Source organism: Gouania willdenowi, chromosome 24 (genome assembly GCF_900634775.1).
Source record: "Gouania willdenowi chromosome 24, fGouWil2.1, whole genome shotgun sequence".
Classification (NCBI taxonomy): Eukaryota; Metazoa; Chordata; class Actinopteri; order Blenniiformes; family Gobiesocidae; genus Gouania; species Gouania willdenowi.
The window spans coordinates 13,425,760-13,445,812 of NC_041066.1; the positions used below are offsets into that span (position 1 = coordinate 13,425,760).

Sequence of the window (20,053 nt, forward strand, 5' to 3'; positions counted from 1 at the left end):
AAAATGACAGAGAAAACATGAATCATTGTCTAAATGAAACTCAACAAAATATGCAGAGGCTCACACTTTTCCCGGTGCTCATAGTGCATGATTGCAGCCATTTTTAATGCTAAACTGTTGAAAAAACTCAAAATTCTTACAAAATCCTTCAATTTTCTTTAAATTAATACATTATATTTTCCTGAATTAAATAGAAATCTAGGAAACTTAAGTAAAGATCTTGTTGGGACACTTTTTGTTGATCATTTTCTTACACATTTTCTATTTATGTAGTTTGTGTAAACTATACTATAAGGCACAACTCATGTTCTCACCAAAAAAAAAAAAAAAAAATCTGTGGCCCACTGGAAATCAAACTCCTTATTTGGCCCCTGAACTAGAATAAGTTTGACACCCCTGTTCTAAATACTGACATGAATGGTGATAATGTGGCCCTCGGAGCAGAAAAATCACATTTTTGTGGCGAAGGCTGTGATCAAATGTGTTTATCTGTGCTCTACACTTTCTGTGTGTTTCCATGTATTTATACCAAAACAGCAAACTATTAAAGTGATAAATAACTTAGTTTTTAGCGTGAATACCCATAAGTTAGCATCGGCCCTCTGTCTAATTTTGTTCAGCCTCTCAAGTGAATTGACAAAATGACTAAAACACAAAACAACAGCAAAAAAAACACAAAATATCACTACGAAAATAGACAGGAATGACAAATTATGACACCTTTGGAGCCATTTCGGCATTTTTTGGGGTAGGTGGACAGATTGGGTAGGGTTGGGGTAACGAACAACACTTAATGACAGCCTTCATGACACCTTATTCATGCTAATGATAGCGTAATGTCAGCCTTATGTATAAAACTTCAAGTACAGTGTTACCGAAAAATAGCAACCAAAATTCACAAAATTACCTAGAAAACACACAAGATGATGGAAAAATAAGACAACAAAAACACAAAAACAACAACTTAAATATATAAAAATACCAAACCTTTTGTTTTTATCATATTTAAAGCTCAGATTAGCCATTATTCTAAATGCTGACATTTTTGTGGCCCCTGCTGTGATCAAAGTTGTCTATACTTTTTATGTGTTTCCATGCATTTATACCACAATGGCAAACTGTTAAAGTAATAAATACTTTAACTTATGGGTATTCACGCTAAAAAAACTAAAGTACTTGCTCAACCTCATTGTCCTTGAAGGCACAGGACTCGGATTTTGGATTATTTACTTGTTAACTTTGCTGGTCAAAGGTCTTTAATGAGTTATCGCTGGAATTTGCCCAGACAGTCAGTCAGTCAGAAGCCACAGTCGGTGTGCACCACTCTGACCAGTAAAGCAGTCCTCCAAATTAAACAACAGCTTTGTCCCAGGTTAGCAAACATGGATCCCATTCTTGACACAGTAGATCAGGAAGAGGTCGGTAGAACCAGGAGCCCTGACAAGGAGCCAAAGTGTGAGGGCCAAGGTGAGGGTGAGGACAAGCAGCAGCTGTACGGCGAGGTGCAGGTCCACGCCTCTGCTGACTACATGGAGATCAGGGAAGTGGACAAACACAGTGGCAGCTCCTCCTCTTCTTCATCCAGCGATGATGAGGGAGACAAAGTTGATGAAGTAGATCTAAAAGTTCAAGAGGAGAAGGTAGAGGAGATGGAGGAGCCATCACAGGCCGTAGAGGAAGTGATAGGAGAGAGGTTGGATGGTTCCAGGCGTTCGTCAAGCTCCTCCGATTCCTCCTCAGCCTGTGGTGATCCATGCGATGACCCACCTATTCAACCAAAGGTCCAGGAAGAAGATAACGCCGAAGATGGGATATTAATGACGTACAGCCACCACAACTCAAACCCAAAACCAGAGGAACCCTTGGAGTACGCCATTAAAACTCTAGAGAACATGACAGTGGATGAAAGTGGTGCCCTGGTTGATCCCAGCCAGCCTGACATCTCACTGTTCGTCAAGGTAAGAAAACACTCACACAAGAGAAAACAGGAATGCGTCGGCACGGCTGATGCAAGTCAAAGCCCAGAATGTCTCATACTAAATGCAGCTGCGGTGATGTTTTATTTCTTCTCCCAGTGTTTGAGAACAATTGGTTACAAAAGGCTCATTTGGAGCCGTGCTGAGTCCCACGCTGTGTTGACTTCACCGTCTGTTAGTGCTGCTTAAACCATCCATTGATCTAAAATTCTCCTTCATGTTCTGCATGGGAAGAAGAAGAAGAAGAAAAAAAAAGGCAAATGACTCACTGCTGCTGGCTAGAGACTGCTGCACGAGGAGCCAGTAATGGCAATAAAACACCCTTTGCCTGTGTACATTACCTTCAATGATCTTGAACTAGGCTCCATTTAGACTGCAAAACAGTACTATAGAGGTTACTGGGATTTATGGGAAACTGGAATATACACTTCTATGACTGCTTGACACTGTTAGCCACATAAACACACTCACACACCAACAAATGATTTTAGCAACAACAGCAAATTAGTTTAGTCTTCTAAAACAGTGTTGTCAAACTTTTTTTTGACTCAAGTACCCCTTTCTCTTAATTCTGAATCCAAGTACCCGCTTTGTCTAACTACAACATTTTGCTCAGAATACTATAGAAAACGGGAGAATATTATCTGCATGGGATGGAATACTTTGCACATTAAGGTAATCTTTGTGTCATTATTTCACAATGATGATAACAACCAGAACCCCACCCTTGGTGTTATCAGTGAATCCATTTCTGGGATTCCCAACAGTGAAATATTCAACGATCATAAACCATAAACCTAACTGTGAGGTAAGAGCAGGAAGGATATTTCCCTAGCTCACTGCCTGGATGGCTTTGTTTGGTTCTCTGGAACAAAGCAGAAAGTAAATATACAGACATGTTCTTAGTGGGTACAGTGTGCTTACATGGTCAATGATTAGCAGTTGGATTCTGTATCTCAACATTCACAGTGGAGGTTTAAATGGCTGTACAGTTACATTTACAAAGGGTATCTTAACAACAACTTAGGGAGTTAGAAACTTTCCTTCACCCTTGGCTCTGCAAAGACACAAATGGTTAATACTGTGGTGAATCATTAGCTCAACAGAAACATGTTGAGTAAAGCTGCGGGGAAGAAGAGCTCTCAGAAGGCCAGGATATCTGGTGGTCAGATAAATGTCTAAAAGGCCAAAGATTGTGCTTAATCTTAATTTACCCTGGAAAAGTTCACCAAATTCCACTGAGTGTGTCACAATTGGGGACTCTGGATGGTGGGGGCTTACAAATATGATCAAATCCAACTTTGTTCACTAATAATAAAATGTGACATCATAGTAGCAGGTGATAGTGCAAGATTCTGCAAGATTCTGCCATTACATAATGTTCTACAAGACATACAGTACATGGCTTTAAAGTAGCACTGAGGTAGTAAAAGGGTACATAAGTGTGAAATAAGAGTATCCTGTCCCTCAAACATCAGCCCAATCAAGCCACATTACGTCTCTTTTTGTAAAAGGCTTAAACAAGCATGTTGACCTACATCTTCATTTAATCAGGGAATCAGTTGAGACAATGTAAAAAAGCGTTCTAAAATTAGATCAAAAGCTTTGGGTCCTCTGGGTTCACTGGAGTTTGTAACTTTGTGAATAAACCCCATAATGATGCACTTGCAGACATTTCCTCCACGCTAATGATGAACATCTCTCTCGCAGCATAATTGGTTTGTGAACTACAGTATGTGAGCATCAGAAACAGAAAAAAAGTGCACTATCTTCCTTATAGTTTTTTTTAAAATTTTTAAAATTTTAATAAAATACATTTATAATGATCATTTATTACAACTTCCCTTATATATAATATAGGCCTATGCAGTTTTTTGAAAAGAATAAAAAAAAAAAATTGAACACGTGCATCCACAGTTTACTAGAGAATTTTTTCCAGGTTTGCTATTAGTAATTCAATAAATACAATATTTCAGCTTTTTGAGTTTGAAACACTTTACTTGAAGTTTTATACATACAGGCTGACATTACGCTGTCATTATTATGACATGACACCTGTCATTAGCATGAATAAGGTGTCTTGAAGGCTGTCATTAAGTGCCGTTTGTTACCCTAACCCTAAGTTACCCTAACCCTACCTAATCCCACTAGATCCCTCTAATCCAAAAAATGCCAACATAGCTCCATTGACAGCCTTCATGACACCTTATTCAGGCTAATGACAGATAATGACAGCGTAATATCAGCCTTATGTAGAAAACTTCAAGTAAAGTGTTACCAAATATTGCGTCAAGAGAATATGAGAGGGGCATACTTTTTCCAGTGATATTTAATGGATTTGTAAATGCTATGTTGTTTAAAGATGAGAAGAAGTGAGGAACAGTAGTAGTACAAGTACGTAGCGTCTTAGTCATGTGACCTATCGCGTTACTTAAACTGGCCAATGAGGGGCGCTACGTACGGGTAGAATGTTGTTATATTAGGCTCGTTCGAGATGAGCCAGATGGACGCAGTTTTGACAGCTGACTGCAGAGTCACAGTGCACGCTGGTTAGATTTCTGTACGACTTGCTTCAAACTTGCTCTGATGTCAAGGGCACGTGGGGCAGGGAAAGCCCGTGAGACCCCAATGAGACCAGCTATCTGGGTCAGCCACTGCGGTTCCCCAAGAGCAACTGCAGAGGCTACATGGCCCCGTGCATGATGGGAAAACACCCACCTGTTAGAAGAGAACCGACAGATGATTGGATCAGGGTTCAGTGACAAAAAGATATGAAACGCCCAATTTAATTCTGGCACATCTCTGTATAACCATCATGGAGTCATCAAATTTCATGGTGCCCACAACAACGACAACAAAAAAGGTAAAATAAACAGAAGGACTTGGACTTGGAGAAATAACCCTGTGAAATCATTATCATTATCATCATTATTGCACTGTGTGGCTGGTGAGAAATGTTTGGTTTCAGCTTGTGAATTTGTAAACGAACCATTCTATCTATCTGTCCGTCAATCTCTTCCTCGAGGACGTAAGCAAGCAGAGTTGTCCGACTTGGCAGAAGATTTGTAGCCCCGCCCCCGTTGGGCCCATCTACTCTCGCCGATCATCCAGGCCAGCCGCAGCCGCATCTCAAGCGAGCCTATTGATACGTCTGCGTGCGGATAGCCACTGCCTGGATTAAATGGGCCAAGAGTGATGAGCTATCATGTGTTTGTGTGTGTGCGTGAGAGAGAGAAAGAGAGAGAGAGGGCTAGGGCTCCGCCCTCTGTTGTAGGCTGACACCTGTTATCCAATTGATTCAGTGAGACCATACTCTGCTCTCCATCTGTGCCTAAATCAGAGTGCAGGGCTTTACCTCCCACCTGTTCCCACTGTCTGACCTCACCTGGAAACACGGATGAGATAAACATCTGAACATTAGGACAACCAATCTGTGGGAAGTCGTTTTAAACTCAAGGACTATAGCTTTTTATTTCTTTTTGGAGGATGTAGACCTTCAAATGGCTTACACTTGACTGCAATTATCGAAAAGATAAAACGCTGGACTTGTGTTGACAATCAGACTCGGGCGGCATGTCCACAAACAGTCAAGACAGAGACCCTGATATTGAACTATTTGTAAAGGTAAGAACACATACAGTGCATCAGCTGGGCATTGGTGTGTGTGTGCTGTGAAAGCTGCCGTAACCTAATATTAGAGGTAAAGTTACAATGGAACCAGCACCCTGGATTGATGTGACAGTGATACTGAATCTGCTGGATGATAGTGGGACATTTGTACCACCAAGACTTACTTGAATTTAGTGCAAAGTATAACACACTTTGCCCATTCCTTTATCTGTTTCACGTGCATACTTGTTCATAATTATAGTGTATATGTTTCCTATCCTATAGATAATTACACCAAGGCTGTGTTCAAAATTGCATACTAACGTACTACACACTCAATGCGTACATACTGTCTACTATACACAATTAGTGGGACTGGGATGGAATATACTTCCAATTTCCCCAAGATGCATTTCGAACCTCCAACTTTGAAAGTACTGAAAGCATTTTAAGTGAGAAAGTGACCAAGTAGAATCAACATGTGGCCATAAAACTTGCGGAAACACATTTCATGCTAACATTTCAGAGATTTTCGGAGACCCTTCATTGTGCAACTGACAAAACTTCCGGTTAGCTTCAAAACAACAGCCCTATTTACAAAAGTGTTAATGGAAGACAAGAAGAAGCTGTGGAAATGCGCAAATTTTAAATATCGCAATAAAAACTGGTAATGGAAACACCTGAATTTAAAAACAAAACCCACTCAAATATTGCTAAAAAGTTTTTATGCTTTTACGAGGAATTTCAAACGTTTCGATAGTGAAATATGTCGCAAAAACGCCATGGAAACATTTTTTCCCGCAAATACACGTCACCGAACGAGACGTACATGGTCACATGACCACTGCTCTCCGAGAAAACACAACGCGGTACGTGTGGACAGAAGAGGGGACCGGAACATTTCTTAGCAATGTACTTTAAAATTATTAGTGTTACATTAGACGTGAAACAACAAAGGAATGCAGAGTGTTCTGAGCATCTGCAGCAAAGTCTCACGGGAGGAGATTTCACGGGAGTTGTGATGCTCCTGCCCAAAACAATGTTCATTGGAAACAATTATATTTTGTAGACATTTAGAAATATCTAATATATATTTTGTGAAAATCTGCATTGGAAACCCAGCTAGCAATGCTTTTGTTTTGAAAAGGGGATGTTTGACTTTTAGCTTGAAGCCAGTCCCTGGACTATTTTACATTCCGCTCTCAATGCATCATGGGGATGTTGAGTATGACTAGTGTGCCCACTGTACATACTTAAAAAATGTTCCAATATAGTATACATCAGGGTATTTCTCGCATACTCATTCTTTCCATACTATGCAATTGGAACACCCTACATACTAATTTTGATGTCAGACTTAGTATGAGTAGTACGTTAGTGTATGCAATTTCGAACACAGCCCATATCTTTGTGTACTTTAAATAGGAGCAGCAACCTTGCTTTCCTTTTCACTTTACATGCACCTAATGTCCCATGGCAGCTTTTAGATTCATTCAGACTTCACTTTAGCAGGTGAAGTGGAAGCAGGTGGAACTGCTGATGCCTTGCACCAATTAAATGATGTGAGGCTACAGGCTCTAACCATGGGTAACTGCTAAACTAAGTATTTGTAAGAGCAACAACACCCAGTGGAAACTAGCACTGCATTGTGGAAAATCTCAACGTTCCACACATTTGCTTTGTTTAAATACACAAAGAGTCTAACTTCAGTGGACATTTCAGAAATATAAACAGCTTATTAGCGATACATACAGTAGAACCTAGGTTCCCAACGCAAACTGTCATAGGGAGTACATGAATAAAAAATAAGAATTGGAAAGTAGAAAATAAATCGACCAGCAGTCAGGAACCTCCATGCTTTGTCACAAATTAGACATTGGCCGATGTAAGACTACCCATGGTTACAGATTATTACTATCATTTTTTATTATTATTATTAATAATAATAATAATAATAATAATAATAATAATAATAATAATAATAATGGCTTGGATTTATATAGCGCTTTTTTCGAGGATTCTCAAAGCACGTACAGAAACCATTATTTATTTACACCATTCACTCACATCAATCATACTGGTGGTAGTAAGCTACATTGTAGCCACAGCTGCCCTGTGGCAGACTGACAGAAGGGTGGCTGCCATTTCGCATCTACGGCCCCATCACCAACATTCATGCACAATTCATACGCATTCATTTGAGACAATGTGGGTAAAGTGCCTTGCCCAAGGACACAATGACAATGACTTGGTTAGAGTGGTATTCATACTCCAAACCCTTCGGTTATTGGACGACATACTCCACCACTGAGCCACGGTTGTATTATTATGTAATGTTCCTCAACAGGATAGGTAAAATTCAGAGAGAAGTTTTACTGTAGGGCTACATTGTATGTGACTTAACATCAGTGGTTCCCATGTTTTTTTTGGTTCGTGACCCCATTTTAATATGACTTTTTTTTTTCGTCTCCAGAGACTTTTTCTTTCTTTCTAGAATTAGCTTTTGATAATGTTTGTTGTTGCCAGGATTAGTGCACAAAGTGACAAGATGCTTCAGCTCAGATATTTTCGTACTGCATTTTATTTGAACTAAATGTATATATTAAGTATAGAATACAGTTGTTTAAGATTGTTTTGTGTGTGTGTGTGGTGTTATAATTTAATTTGAAAAATAATAATAATTAAAACATTTTAAAAAATTGATTTTTACTCAGTATTTTTTTTATTATTATTATAAAGACATTTCAGGGGACCCCATGGTTGAAAAAAAACAGCAAGATTACATTATTATGTTTATTTTGAAGGGATTGTGAAAAGCTTGGGATACCACGGCAGTAGAAGAAATAAACACACATTGAGTGAGCTGTGAAATATAAACTGTGCTGTGTCGCCGTTTATAAAGTGTGCTTTGTTTTAGCGACAGAGAAAGCACAGCTGTAGGTCAACAATGCTGCAGGTTTGCATCGTTGTGATTTTGTTTGTGTGCGTTTCTGTGTGTTCTGGTTTCTTCCCACGGTTCAGAGCTGAGTGTCCAGTGTTAACTGGAACCTCTAAAATGACTGCGGGAGTGAATGAGCGCGTGTCGACGATTGTCTGTCTTTGTGTGTAATGGACCTGAGTCAGCTCGTAACAGCTCCACTGACCTCTGACCCTGAACTAGTGAATTAGTGGGTAGAAGAGTGCAGATGGAAATATACATGTACAGTATGTCATATAGATATAAACTCAAAATAACTTAATTGTGTTTTTGGATTAAATTGAAGTACTAAACAAGAAAACATTCAAAATCTGTATTGAGAGACCAAAGCCAGTGGTGTGAGAAAGCGATATCAATTTTAAAAAAAAAAAAGAAACAGTGATTTTATTGACTCTTCATACGTGTTTGTTAGTTGAAAAACAAAAGGTGTAAAGAGTAGGAGTGTCCCGATCCGATATCAATCCGATATTAGCCTGAAAATGAATATTGGATTAAATGTACAGTATGTATATGCATTTTTCCAATTATTTTTTTATTTGTTTTATTCAATTGTATAATACTGTAGATATGATGCTAAAAGTTTAAATTCATGTAACCAATTGGTTAATAATAAATGGGTCAGTTTTTCTCATACCTACTGTTGCTGACAATTGTTCTCTGTTTGAGTGACATCACTTGATCAAGGCTTTTCTAACATTCCACACTGCAAAATAAGTAATTATTTTTTATTAAAAAAAGAGAGAGAGAAATAAAAAAAAAAAAAAAAAGTATGGATGATTCATGCTGAAATCGGATCAATATTGGTATCGGCCGATATGCAAGGCTGCAATATCGGTATCATATTGGAAATGAAAAAGTTGTATCGCGACATCCCTAGTAAAGAGTACTGATATATACAAGTACTGTTACTTGATTGAAATTGTATTCAAGTACAAGTAAGTCATACATAAAATACTCAAGTACAAGTAAAAAGTTGCTGAATTAAATAGTACTCACTAGTAACTCCCCCTCCCCCATTATTTATAGTAATAAATCTTGCCATGGTTTCCTTGCATACAGTAAACATCTCATGTAGAAACTTAAAGAGGAAGAGACGAAATGTTGCTCAATTTAATTTATTTTCCACAAAGGCATCAGTATAAAATAAGAAGTTTGTCAAAACGTACAATTATTTTGAAAATAAAACACCCATTAATTCAATATAAGATTTAAAAAAAAAATAAATAATAATAATAATAATAAAATAACAAATATAAAATTCTCTGTTTTAGAAGTTTAGCTACGTTTATGAACTGGCATTCAATGCTGTTTTGATGTGATGCGTTTGATTGTTGTCTGATCATTTCATTTTTTGTAGTTTCATAATGTCCGTTGATCATTTTAAAACAAACAAACACAAAAAAAAAAACAAATTACTCAGTATCTGTTGGGTCTAAACATTTAACAAATGACTTTACTTATTTTAAAATGTACTTAAGTACAAGTAAAATTACTGATTTAGAAATATACCCAAGTACCCATAAAAGCAACTCAATTACAGTGACGTGAGTACTTTCACCTCTGGTAGCAAGTGAGTAAAAACTGCGTTCTACCTATAGTAGAAATGACTGGAAAAAACTCATTTTGAATAATAGGTGATCGTACGCGTATCCTTGGGTAAAGATATTTGCATTTAAATAACATGCTGGATCTTTTGTCTACATCTTCAGGAGCTCTCGATTATTCCATCTACATCTCCCTATACACCTGCTCCTCATGCCTATAGATCTACCGTATCTATGTGGGACAGGTTTAGTCGTCTCAGTTCTAGATGCTGATAGGCTGTTATGGGGGGAGCTGAAGTATTGTGTTACTGCTGTGCAGCTGAGCCTGGCCACAACAATGCACAAACAAGCATCACATGCAGCATGAGAACCAACACTGACCAACATCAATGGGTGGTGTGTGTACAGTCGGCTCAGCTACTTTTGGAATGGCAACACCTTTGTTTAGTCCTTTTATTAATAGAAGTGTTAGATATTATTCAATCTGCATTATACATAAAACAACATCTACCTTTTCTATGGAGTCCCTAGCTGGATGCGTTAAACAATAGTCTGAGTGTGAATAAGCATGTTATAAAATGAGAGGCCATTGCACTTTATGCTTATGGGTCACTGTGTGACTGCAGGTCATATCGTGCCCCAGTGGTCATTGAACCAGGTGATGGAATCTCTATGTATAATTCAGTTGTGACGACAGATCAAGTGTCACTGTTGTTGCTCCACTCTTTATCTGAACATGCAGACACATGATATCACGGACTGCATGCATACCATGGGAATAACGGTGAGGGAGAGAGTCTGAAAAAGTGTTTCTTTTTAACAGAGTGATCAAGACACTCCCCCCTCTCCCCCCCCCCCCCCAAAAAAAAAAAAAACCATCAGAGAAACTAATATTATTATTTTTTTTAATCGTCATTTTGTCGCACCTTGGAGATGTGCGCAGGCAGGCAGGCAGGCAGAGCGTTCTTAGAACCAGTCCTTTAATTAGCAAAATAAATAAAAACCCAAAAATCAGAAGGAGGCACAAGGAAAACAGGGAGCTAAACACACACAGGGCAACACTGACAATGACTCAGCAATCATTCTGTGTCCAAGCACCCAGCTAAATAGTGACGGAGGATTGATTGGGGATGAGCCACACCTGAGTGCAAAACATGAGGCAGCTAATCACTGGCTGCATCTGAATAGTCCCTCCTATCTCCTTTCCTATCCACTCTTCCTTTCACCCCCAAAAGTGTTTAAGTGGCGGCCATGGTAAAGAGCATGTTTATGAATTAAACTGTGAAAGCTCTATCTTTGGTTAAAATTGTGTCAAAATCCATTCAGCACTTTTGACGTACTCCTGCTAAAAAAAAAAAAAAAAAAAACACAAATAAACAAACGCCAGTGAAAGTATTACCTCCTTGGAGATGGTATTGGGACAGGGGTAACATTTGCATACACATTTACCTTTTATACCTGCTTAATCTGTTATTTTTATATGGGAAACAAAGCTAAGCTAAGCTTCTATTTGCTAAAGTTAGCCAAACCTGTAAAAAATATGGCCGTGGCTATAAATACGTTAAACGTAGACTGCCACTCTATGCATACTCATTGGCCCGTTTAGGTCACGTGATAGGTGCATCACGTGACTTAAAAATCCATCCGTTGTATTTTAGCTCATATTTATTTTTAGCTACCCCGCTAACCCTTTTATTTTAGCCCTAACCCTAACCCTAACCCTAACGCTATCCCTAACCCTAACCCTAACCATAACCCTAACCATAACCATAACCATAACCGAGGAAATTCCCTAAAATGTTTATTTTTGTCGTATATGTATTTTTAAAGTTGGAATTTGCTGTGTTAAATATGTTAAAATGACAAAATATATATGTCAAAAGTGGGATTTGAAGCCACGTTAAAGGAAGGATTTTTGAGTATGGTGCCTTGGACCAGGGTTTCCCAACCAGGGGTACGCGTACCCCTAGGGGTACATGAGCACATTGCAGGGGGTACGTGGAAAAATTAAGAATTTATTTCCAAGATAATAAAAAAATATTCTCAGTCATTTCACAAGTCCGTTAATAAAATGGTACGTGTGCGCTATGACTTGTTTTTAAAGTGTAAATGCCTGTTTAAAGGGGACATTCAATGAAGCTCCTTTTGTGGTAAATGTCATAACACTTATATATAACACAGGCAGGTTAATTATTTGTTTTGGATTTATTTATTTATATTACTTATTATTTTTATTTATTTACCTATTTATTTTCTAATTTCAACTTTATTATTTTTCTTTAATGACAATATGATCATAATATATTTGTATTAATAATACAAACGTTTACTATAATGTTATTTCTTATATTTATCATTTTTATTGCCTTAAAAGCAACATCAGTTTATGTTTAATTTGAGTTAAATAAGAAGATTATGCCTAAATATTAATTGTTCAATATAAGAAGATGAAATAAAATGAGTTGCGTTAAATATTCCTTTGTGTTATGTTCTACTTTTGGAGAATCATGAACACGTATGAGTGAGGGGGTACTCATGGTATGACAAAAAGGCTAAAGGGGTACACATGACAACAAAGGTTGGGAACCACTGACCACTTGGCCATCCTAACACAGTGAAAACACAGGCACATTACGCTTATGTAGAAAAAGTTGTGCCATAGTCTATGGGTACGTTTAACGTAAAATATATACAGTATATATTAGTGCGGTATTATATAGCATTTGAATAATTAAGCCCGTTCCGTTATATAATAATTCCTACCAGTTAGTGTCTATCTGAACTTCTTAACCATTTATAAACCCTGGCATTTAGCTAATAGCCGTCTATTAGCTCCTATGCAACATTGGTGTACGTGTTTACGTGTTTGTCTTCTTCTGTCATGGTGTGTATGGCGCAGGCTGGAAATGATGGAGAAAGCATCGGCAACTGTCCCTTCTCTCAGCGCCTCTTCATGATCCTCTGGCTCAAAGGAGTTGTGTTCAACGTGACAACTGTGGACCTCAAAAGGTCAGTCCCACAACATGAAGAAGGCCATGGTGCCCTCTTCTATTGAGCCTTAACAATGAATAATAAATATGTTTTGTGTGCAAATTACACCTCAGGCACTTAACACCTTGTTGTAAATTTGACTTTGTGTGTGATAAATAGAATTATGTAGATAAATAAATAGCCATAATCTTTCCATTCCATTTCAAACACTGATTTTACTAAAATAATATGAATGAAATTATAGAATAGCTTACTTTTATTTAAAAATAATCATGCACACCTACTAATCTATTGGATAGATCTGTTATTGATCCGTTAAAAGCTGCCTTTTCAAAAAAATGGATCATTAACGTAGTTAGTTTAGGCCACATGTGTCAAACTCAAGGCCCAGGGGCCAAATCCGGCCCTTTAGAGCATCCAATGCGGACCGCAGGGGAAAGAAAAAATTACTTATTGAGAAAACATGAATTATTGTGCAAATTACCAAATAATCAATAATCAAATTCAGCAATTTAGCGAAACCACAATATTTTTAGGATTTAGGATTAGCATTTTAGGTTTGTTTATATCACATGGATGCAGTCATTTTTTTATTTCAAATTGTGGAAAGAGCTCTCAATTTTTCCACAAATCTTGCAATTTGTCACAAACAATGGCACAAAGTTCCTCTAAATTACACAAAAATCGGTGGCAAAATCAGGAATATTTGAAGAGAATTGAACTGATATTGAAAACAAGTGCACATTTATATTAAAATCTGTGGCCCACTTGAGATCAAACTGGTCCGTATTTGGCCCCTGAACTAAAATGAGTTTGACACCCCTTGTTTAGGCCAATTTACTATTTGATGTTCGTTGGATTTTTTTTTTCTTTCTAGATATCGTCATAATAGGAAAAGTGTGTGAGTTCAGCTATGAAACACACTCCTTTAGTTCTTGTTAATGTTCCACTGTCTATGAATGTGTGCCATGCAGAAAGCCTGCAGATCTCCACAACCTGGCCCCAGGAACTCATCCTCCATTCCTGACGTTCAACGGAGAGGTCAAGACAGATGTCAACAAGGTCGAGGAGTTCCTTGAAGAAATGCTCAGTCCTCCAAAGTAAATCAACATTTGGGTCTAGAGGATGTACACTTCCTGCTTTTGGCTAAATATATTTGACTGTAAAAATAATGGTAAAAAGAGAGTAAATATATATTTTGATATTGATGTTCCTGACAAAAACACTTGTTTAAGATAAGATAAAAGTTATTAGTCCCACAAGGGGAAATTTGTACAGATTCAGCAGCATATAAATAAAATAAAATAAAATAAAATAAAATAAAATAAAATAAAATAAAATAAAGGCAGGGGTTCTCAACCTTGGTGTCAGTCCCCCATTGGGGTTGAGAGATACTGGGAGGAGGTTGCCAGATGCCTTCAACAAACAAAGAATATCTTTTTTTAAGAATCTGAGCCTATTTTGCATAGTTTTATCATTTTTCTGCAACTACACCATACTTCCATCATTTTCTTGCCCTATTTTTGCTCCTTTTAATGCATTTTTGTGACATTAACCCTATTTCTGTCACTTCTCTGTGCCTTTTCTGCACATTTCTTCCACTTTCAAGACTTTTTCAGCACTTAAAATCCCTTTCTACCATTTTCCCCACCTAATGTTGACCCATTATTGTCACTTTTAACCTCTTCACCATATTTTACGGTTATTTTTTTTTTGCCAATTTACCCTCATTCACAATTTTGTCATGCCCATTATTTACTAGTTTAAACTAATTGTTCCTAATTTTTAAATTACATTACCCCCTCCCCCATTTCTAGCCAACATCGACACTATAAACCCTTATTTTAACCATTTTTTCCTGTCCATTTTTAGACACTCTTATTGGCAACTTTTAACCAATTTCTGTTGTTTTTAAAATCCCATTTCGCCACCTTTTCCAACATTTTTGGTCACTTTTAAGTTTTAACCCATGTTTTTTTTTCTGATTAAATCAAGGAACTATATCTTGGTGACTGCATACTATGGTGCAAATAATAATAAACTTCCTGGGTAACAATGGATATTATTCACAAATAAATAAATGTGGTTATCACAGATTCATAGAACAATGGACCATCATTTTGCTGATTTTATGGATGGACCCCAAAAAGCTCTCCCCTTTATTCCCCCTTATAGAGGGCACTGTCTCCACATGACTGTTCTTCAATGTTCATGCCTTCATGTGGGGGTCCCCAGGACTTTTATTTTGGGGGTAGTGGGCCACTGATTTATGGAACTTAGGTGCTGGTACTTCCATTTTATCTGTTTATAGTGGTTTAAGCAAAATCAAATCATGTATTTGTTATTACTATCAGAAAATATCCATAAGAGTCAGTGTGTGTGTGTGTGTGTGTGTGTGTGTGAGCATCAATTAGGCAAAAAATATGCCAGATTAACTAAATCTGTCTTTTATTGGCTGTAAAAAACTTTTCTTTTTTTTTACATTTTAAATGGACCTTAGTATGGGCGCTGAAGGGGCAAGCAGCCAAATCCGTGTAACATGTTTTAAGTCAGAGCTAAGCTCCAGTCCAGGTGTTAATGCTATCCAGATGTTTTGCACTCTTTGACTGTGTCCCTGTGCCCTACTCAGGTATCCCAAACTGGCTGCCAAGCAAAGAGAGTCCAACACAGCTGGAAATGACATCTTCGCCAAGTTCTCAGCCTACATCAAGAACACCAAACCAGAAGCCAACGCTGGTGGGCTGCTCACTTTGGGCCTTTTGTCCTTTTAGAAGAAAACTCAGAACAGAACATAGTGAAAATTGTGCAACAGTTACTACTACTACTACTACTATTACTACTACAGCCTCCCACTAGGTGGTAGCAGAGTCCAGAATTTGAAAGGTTGAGTCAGGGAGCAGTGCTGCCATCTAGTGTGGACATTTCTACAGCTTTTTAAGATGTACAGTAGTCAATACTATCATAATGTTTGTATGTTTAGTTTTGGAGAAAGGTTTAACCAGAGCCCTGAAGAAGCTGGATGAGTATCTTAACAGCCCTCTACCAGAGGAGATTGATGCAGACAGCATGGAGGACGAAAAGGGCTCCAACCGATGCTTTCTGGATGGAAATGAGCTGACACTGGCAGACTGCAATCTGCTGCCAAAACTGCACATAGTCAAGGTAAAGATAAGAGCCCACAGAGCAGTGTTATGATGACTTTCATTCAGGATGTTTTTTTTTTTTTTTTTTTTGTATCAAATGAAATACAGACACCTTTTTGCTTTTTCATTTTTGAAACTACCAGGGTATATTACATTTTCAGTGTACCACCTATAAGATTATATTAGTATTTGAGCCAAATATAGCCTGGACATTTTCATAATTCCACCAAGTTCATTTTGTCATCTTTTTTTTTTTTTTTTTTTAAAAAAAAAAAAAATATGTTAAGGTTTTGTTTATTCAGACAAGTTTTATTTATTTATTTTCAGGAAATTTCATGTTGGCAGTCCAAACATTTCAGGAGATTTTCTGAAGAAAAACTTGTCCGAATAAACAAAACCTTAACATACGTAATTTACAATTACATTGAGAAAGTAAGGTTACAATCAAAGTCCTTTTATGCATTATTAAACATCATTTAACTACAAATTTCTTATACACTTTTTCTTATACTTTTTCCCCCCCAAAACTTGTGAATCAGATAAAACAAATACTCAACAATTTTAATACAGTAGCTTCTTTCTTTTTGAAACTGTAATGTATTTTGAAGTGAAATGTGGAATATCAAACCTGGCAACATTCTCCCAAATAATGATTCATTTTACTGGTAATTTAAATAATCCTTAATGGGCAATCAGTAAAACAGTGGTATTTTACACTAAGTCTATTCAATAAGTGACAGATTAGGAAGCCCTTACTAAAAATGACTAATTTAGAAATAGAATATTATGAAAATTGTCTTTTTTTTGTTTTTTTAATCAGTTTTCTCCTTTTTCTATCAATTTGTGATGAACCTTTCATGTAAGATCATCTCCAAATAGAGCAGCATGGGACACATTTATCGATCAGATTATTTTACTGTGTCATGGCAATTCCTGTTTTCATGCATCCATTATTCAAATGGTTTATACAAACCGGTCACTTTTTTAGGGTATTTTAAGAGGCTCCGTCTTAGTCAAATTGATCAGTCCAATACAAAAAAAGCACAAAGCTTTAGTTTCGAACATATTGCTGAAATTTGCAATTTCCAATGATACGGGTGCAAAAAAAACATCACATTATTGTCTTTATATTGTCAGTATTATTTTACTTCCCTGAACTTTGCTAATGCTTCAACACCCTACAACTCAATCTCATCTTAGTTCAAAGATCCCATACGATCCAGTTTAATCACAAATGGGCTGGACCAGAAAAATCCATGTTTTTTTGTTCCATGTAACGGAAAACAGCAGAAATTTAAACTTGTCTGGCCTCAGTTGGCATTTTTACATATAAGAAATATTTAGATCACTTACAATATCCTGAATGTTAAGCAATTGCTTAAAAATCCATCCTAAATAACTTTCTCAAAATTTGCATTATAAGTTCCCAGAATTCTGTGACAATTTGTGAGAATTTATCAGGTTCTAGAAAAAAACTCCAAACAATCTAATTCAAGCCCCATTGTGTTGGATTTTTAATACATTTGGGAATTTGGAGGGAGTGAGATATTCACAACTTATATATGTAGTAATCATGATTTTGCTTTAATTTTTACTTTTAGCAAAATCTTCCTATATGGGCCGGACTAGATGCTTTGGTTGGCCAAATTTGGCCCCCAATTTCATTTCTAAGAGATATCCAGATACGACAAGGAAAGGAGCACACAAAAGTATATTCGGGCTAATCAGTTGGTGAATGAAGTCGGTTGGGAGAGCCAATGTTGCTAAAGAATAGATAGTCCTAAGCAATTCTTAATATATCCCAAATGTGATTTCTAAGGTTTTTTAGAAGGACTTTATTAAGGTTTTCCTTTCTCGTAGGTTGTTGCAAAGAAGTATCGCAACTACGACATTCCCCTTGAGATGACAGGAGTGTGGCGGTATCTGAAAAATGCCTACAAGCGAGACGAGTTCACCAACACCTGCGCTGCCGACTCGGAGATTGAAATCGCCTACAAAGACGTGGCGAGGAGACTGGCCAAGTGACCAGTTGACTCAAGCTCTGACAGAAATGACCGACATCTCAGAATTCACTCACATTTATCAACACTGCCTAGATTTGGACTAAACGGTTCCAGTGTCTCTGCATTACACTGGCTTTGGCTTTTTTTTTGGCTTCGAGCCTTTTAAACCGTAACATTTGATATATTTGAAATGTTCACCACACAACGTGTATGGTAGTTCAGTCAACATATTCAGACATGAGCAAAAATATATATAAATCAAACATATTCAGCATGAATGGGTTTAAAATTTGACTGCCATAAAACTCCTGACATAACTCTTTAGACTCAAACGTGATTGTGACTGTCTGTCTGTCTGTCTGTATTTATTCATCATAACACAAAGCTCTCTTTCATACGTCTCCAGCTCATGGCCAAACATTTTACTAGCTGCTGATGTCAGGGTCGTTCACTTTATTTATTCCCCAAACCCGCAGAAGTCTAACCTGAGCCCAGTGTTTATTATCAGGCTGTGGCTCTTGGAGCGACACCTCCATTTTTCTCTGATTGATGGCTGATGCGAATTGTTTGCTGAATATGACTGTTTCAATCTGTGGTTTTACTTCAAGCATCTGTCATTACATTTGGGGTTTTTTTGGACTTCTATGCAAGTCACATTTTCTTAAGCTTCGACAAATGAATGACACAATCTCAAAAAGAACAAAACTTATCATATTAGATCAAATCTAGCGTCAAATTTGAGTATTTAATTGATTCTCTTTTGAAAGGAAACCAATGAAACTACATATTAGTAAAATATCTCAGTGGTGTGCTTTTATTTGGAAAATATCTATACTAAAGTCACTTCCTCTGTGAAATATTTTGCAGCCAGCAGTGCTCAGGCATTTACTAGTAAAGATGCTTTTAATGTGTTTGTACAAGTAATTGAAAAACAAAATAACAGTGTGGTGGGTTGACCTGAGCCTCTGAGACTCTCCCTGCCTCTAAATTTGGACAGCCGTCACCAGATCCAGAGCATGTCTGTTTTTAAAGTCGGGGAAACCAGAAAACCCACAGGAAAGTCACATAAGCCCCTTAAAAACATGCAATCTCGACTCAAGAAAAGTTCCCTCGATATGGAATCCAGCGTCTTGGTCCTATAAGGCAGAAGTACTAACATGGCAACAGATACACTGGCTAATTTTTATTGTCCAGCCTAGTCGAGTAAAGACAGACCTCTTTGTATGATGAAATGCATCTTCCAGGCAAGATCCAAGAGCTTTGCCCTTCTGCTGTTTCATCTTAAAGACACTTCCTCTCAGAATCCCATCAACATTTGCAGTCTGAGACCAAATTTATGTATTTTCCAAACAGCAGGAAGGGAATTTGTCCCCAGGCTTATCGTATTTGGCTTGGTATCAGGCTGCTACTGCAGTGAAACCTCCTTGAAGGACCTTGAGGCTCTGTGAGGATTGGACAAACATATGAACTGAAATCGGAGTATGATGACTCAGAGACTTGCTCGCTGTAAAGCTCTGCAAATAAAAAAAACAAAAAAACATTTTCACAGATCTGCTTCTGGCTATTTTTTCCTTTTCCAGCGAGGTGATCAATCAGTATTCACAGTTTGTCAGGAAGGGAAAGTTGAGAGCAAAGGTGCTTGAGGAGGCTGGCTCCGAAGTGTGAGGTTAAATGCACATGGACTGATCAAATCTAATGGCCCGGGCCTGCATCTTCATTTATACCAGACGGGGAGAAAGAAGGAAAAAAAAAGAAGAAAGAGTGATGATCGCTGACAGGCTTAAATAGAGGCTTCCATGCCAGGGATCAA

At 37.5% G+C, this 20,053-nt stretch overlaps 1 protein-coding gene across 2 annotated transcripts; it reads left to right on the forward strand.

Annotated features, from left to right (window-relative positions):
* Positions 1 to 1,298: 1,298 nt before the first annotated feature.
* On the forward strand, positions 1,299 to 19,791 carry clic5b (chloride intracellular channel 5b). Of its 2 annotated transcripts, none has more exons than XM_028440001.1 (6): positions 1,299 to 1,958; positions 13,006 to 13,115; positions 14,072 to 14,197; positions 15,727 to 15,833; positions 16,078 to 16,259; positions 18,101 to 19,791. In XM_028440001.1, the coding sequence occupies exons 1-6, from the start codon at positions 1,383 to 1,385 to the stop codon at positions 18,263 to 18,265; spliced, it is 1,266 nt and encodes a 421-aa protein (XP_028295802.1). In that variant the 5' UTR covers positions 1,299 to 1,382; the 3' UTR covers positions 18,266 to 19,791. The 2 variants fall into 2 exon arrangements, with proteins under 2 accessions (XP_028295802.1, XP_028295803.1); XM_028440002.1 differs by lacking the exon at positions 1,299 to 1,958 and adding an exon at positions 5,295 to 5,600.
* Positions 19,792 to 20,053: the final 262 nt, after the last annotated feature.